At 46.6% G+C, this 4,462-nt stretch overlaps 1 protein-coding gene across 1 annotated transcript; it reads left to right on the top strand.

Moving 5' to 3' along the window:
* Positions 1-3,003: 3,003 nt before the first annotated feature.
* On the top strand, positions 3,004-3,642 carry LOC139453167 (uncharacterized). The gene has a single exon (XM_071234802.1). It carries the CDS (start codon positions 3,004-3,006, stop codon positions 3,640-3,642), a length of 639 nt encoding a protein of 212 aa, XP_071090903.1.
* The last annotated feature ends 820 nt before the right edge of the window (positions 3,643-4,462 follow it).

A 4,462-nucleotide genomic window follows, 5' to 3' on the forward strand; every position in this document is an offset into this window, starting at 1 on the left:
ACTGGATTTTCTGATCCAGACTCAGTTATTTACAGTCCGTCGTCATATAGCTGGGATATTGCTGGGTGCGGCATTAAACAACAAACAAAAGTGATGGTGAGTCCTACCACTGTCGTGGTCGGTGTCAAAGTGAAGTCACGACGGTCATGGCGCTGGAGATCGCTGTGAGAAACAAAGTCCACGAGATTGCAGCAAGTTCCCGTGGAAGTGTGCTTCTAGCCGTTGTATCTTGATCGACATGCACGATACACAACAAGAGTAGCACGTGCGCTCACTGAGCATGTCTTGTTGGCCGCGGACTTGGGTGAGCCTGTCATTGATTTCATTTTGTTGTTAACTTTTTGGTTCTTGAAGAAGTCATTTCTTCCATTTCAGTGAGTTGGAATTAGTGCGTTCAATGTAAGAACGCAAAATATAAATGGATTGCAATTGAATACACCCTGCCAACCCCAGATAAGGGAGCAATCATTTGATTTTCATCTCAGTTTCAAACACCAGGCCACGCCCCCACTGAATATTCAAATGGTTTCTCCTTAGGTCAGTTACATCGTATATCAAGGTGATGATTTAAATACAACATCCTCACGCTGGACCGTTTGCTTCATACATGACGAATTTTGTACATGTATCCGTAGATACTATACGATTTGTTTGTTTGTTTGTTTGTTGTTTAACGCCTCACTCAGCAATATTACAGCTATATAGCGACGGTATATAAATAATCGAATCTGGACCAGACAATCCAGTGATTGATATGAGGATCGATCTATGTATGCAGTTGGAATACGATGACATGCATCAACCAAGTCTTGATCACCCTATCCCGTCAGTCACCTCTTATGACAAGCATAGTTGCATTTTACGGCTGGTTGGTTGGTTTTTTTGTTTTACGCCGCACTCAGCAATATTCCGGCTATATGACGGCGGTCTGTAAGTAATCGAGTCTGGACCAGACAATCCAGTGATTGATATCATGAGAAACGATCCACGCAATTGGGATCGATGACATACTTCAACCAAGTCAGCGAGTCTGACCGCCCGATCCCGTTAGTCGTCTCTTACGACAAGCATAGTCGCCTTTTACGGCAAGCAGGGGTTGCTGAAGACCTATTCTACTCCGGATCTTCACGGGTCACCTTTTACGGCAAGGATGGGTTGCTGAAGACCTATTCCGGATTTTTCCGGGTCGATATTGTACGAAACTGAATATATCAACTTATGGAAGAATACTTTTACAATATATCCAAGTATTCAGTTCTCGCCTAGAATAATAGGAATATCCATGCCATCAAAGATAAGTACAACATTGATAAAATGTATTTATCAGTGCGGCCTCCAACTCGCATCACCTGACTTGGTCCTGATAATGGGCGGTCGGGTAGCCTAGTGGTTAATGCGTTCGCTCGTCACGCCGAAGACCCGGGTTCGATTCCCGATATGGGTACAATGTGTGAAGCCCATTTCTGGTGTCCCCCGCCGTGATATTGCTGGAATATTGCTAAAAGCGGCGTAAAATCATACCCACTCACTCGTCCTGATAAACGCCGCCATGCTTATAAGCATACAATCCTCAGGGGAGGACTGGGCCCAGTCGTTTCCGTTGCCGCGCTTTGCTGTGCAGAGTTGCGTCCCTTAGAGTGCAAGAAACTAGAAACCTATGATCGTGGGTTCGAATCTCGGTTCGCCCTGATTATGTATCTTGGGTTGTCAGCAACATCCCCGTGCTCGTGGGTTTTACCAAAGTGATAAAAATCTGAAATCTTCTTTCTTCCCACATAAAGCTGACACGCCATTGAAAGCGGCTTTAAACCCAACTCACTCACCCACTTCGTTTCATCACTTCGGGCTTGTTTCTTGGTTTGCCGGCACCATCCTCGTGCTCGATGGTTACACCAAAGGGTTAAACAGCACGCACGCACGCACGCACGCACCCACCCACGCACCCACGCACGCACGCACGCAAGCGCACACACATACACCTAGAATTGTTTTTCACACATTTATATATATACACACATAATGTTACGATGAACTAGTTGTTATACGATAACTATCATCTTCCCGAGGAAAGAGCGCCCACTAGGCTTTTTATCAAAGTCTTGTTTCCACCCTTGCCACATCAAGTCCACTTTCCTGTGCTAAATATGATTGGACTATCGCACATGTCGATCGTCCACATGTCGAACGTTTCACAAAATCAACATCCACGACTGGTTCATATTCGTATACGATATTGATTTACCGCTACCTGTCTTTGTTGACACGAATATGTCTTTTTCATCTCAGCGAGTGCCTGTGCTTGTTTGTCAGGGATGAAGTCGCGAATGTTTTTCTTATCTGACCGACAAGTTCGTCGTTGTCGCCATCGCTGTGAATCCATACGAGATAAGAACAGCAATCAGATTGGATATCGCGTTTTCATTTCAAGGGGCACAACTCGTGATCTACGCGTGGTGGCGCCAGGGTCGAGCCAAGAAAAGTGGCCTTGATGTGGCAAGGGTAGAAACTAGGCCATCCGTGAAGATCCGGGCAACCCATGCTTGCCGTAAAAAACGACTACGCTACTAATGGGATCGGTTGGTCAGGCTCTATGACTTGGTTGGTGCATGTCATCGTATACCAATGGCATGGATCGATGCTCATGATGTTAATCACTGGTTTGTCTGGTCCAGACTCGATTACTTACAGACCGCCATCATATAGCTGGAATATTGCTGAGTGTGGCGTTAAACAACAAACGAAGAAGAAACCAGGCTTTGATATAGGCTTGTGGACACGCTTGCCTCGGGAAGATGGACTATTGACAAAAGTGTTCGTGAGTTTTGCTTCAACGCTGAAGTGATTCAGGTCTTTGAGGTTTACTACTTTTGTGAAACCAGTATGTACAGGTATGATTTGTACAAGGATTATAACAAAATAGTGTCGTTACTTTGACTAACCCGAGTCTGTTGTTTTCAGAAAAGTCCATGTACCGTGTGACGCTGTCAAGATCGTGCGGACATCATGCAGTATCTGCTTCTGATCGGCGCCATCCTCGTCCTCCTCATCATCCTCTTCATCGTCATCTTTCTCATTATCCGGGAACTCCTTCAAAGAAACCACCGGCAGCGTTCCCAGCGCCATGTTGGATTTCGCATGATCAGAAACCAGGCAGAATTTGACGAATTCCGACGCGGGATCTACGTGCCGAGAGCTCCTATTGTTCGCACGACTCCGGATTCGGGGATAGACGAGGCGGATACGACCCCGAGCAGCGGCGATGTGTACCAATGGTCGGCCTCATCTGGAGGCTCAGCATCCGTCCAATCGCCGTTCGGAGAGGCGTCCTTGGATATGTCTCGTCGACTTAAAACTGTCTCATTCGCAGACAGCATTAACTTCTCCCATGTTGATTACGATCAGACCTGTGACAGCCTGCCAGGTCTGAGTGATATTCGAAAGTCACGTGATACCGCAGAACCTAAACTGATGTCATATACAAGCGCAGCGCACAGCTTCCGGCAGCATGTCCCGAAAGCAAAACCAGTCAAACCTGTGCGTCGCACCCTTCCTAACAAGAACCCAGTCATGCAGGAGAGTCCCAAGAACGATGGGCCGGAAGAGACAATTCCCGAGTCTGATGGCCCAGTTACGTCATTATAACTCACAAGCGTGAAATAAATGCTTTATACTGAACGCTTTGAAGATTGTTGGCACTGATCGTTCAATTACTTTTTTTTAATCGAGAGTGAGTGAATACTGGGTCTTGTAACGGCGCAGTCGGTAATAACCCATACTTATGGTAAGAGGCGACCAACGGGATCGGGTGGTCATGCTCGCTGACTTGGTTGATGCATGTTATCGTATCCCAATTAGGTATATCTATGTTCATGATGTCTATCACAGGACTGTGTGGTCCAGACTCGATTATTTACATACCGCCATCATGTAGACGGGATATTGCTGAGTGCAGCGTTTAACAACAAACAGGCAATCCATGTTGATAGTTGGTTGGTTGGTTTGTTTGTTTGTTGTTTGACGCCGCATTCAGCAATATTCCAATATTCGTTCGCCGACAGCATTAACTTCTCCCATGTTGAGACCCGTGAAGATCGGAGTCGAATAGGTCTTCAGCAACCCATGCTTGCCGTAAAAGGCGATATACGACTATGCCTGTCGTAAGAGGCGACAAGCAGGATCGGGTGGTCAGGCTCGCTGACTTGGTTGATCGATGCTCATGATGTCAAACACTGGATTGTCTTGTCCCGACTCGATTATTTACAGACCGCCGACGCATAGGTGGAATACTGCTGGGTGTGGCGTTAAACAACAAACTCACTCCCTCTCCCATGTTGCTCTCCGGGCGGACGCTCTACCACCAGACCACAGAGCCGGTCTTTTGTAGGTAGGGGTGCTTCACACATGAGGTATAGTGCTTGCCGTATAATGTCTCGTCTGTGTTGCTTTAACATACCACTCACCC

This window comes from Haliotis cracherodii, unplaced genomic scaffold, assembly GCF_022045235.1.
Source record: "Haliotis cracherodii isolate W230 unplaced genomic scaffold, xgHalCrac1.p SCAF_10, whole genome shotgun sequence".
Classification (NCBI taxonomy): domain Eukaryota; kingdom Metazoa; phylum Mollusca; class Gastropoda; order Lepetellida; family Haliotidae; genus Haliotis; species Haliotis cracherodii.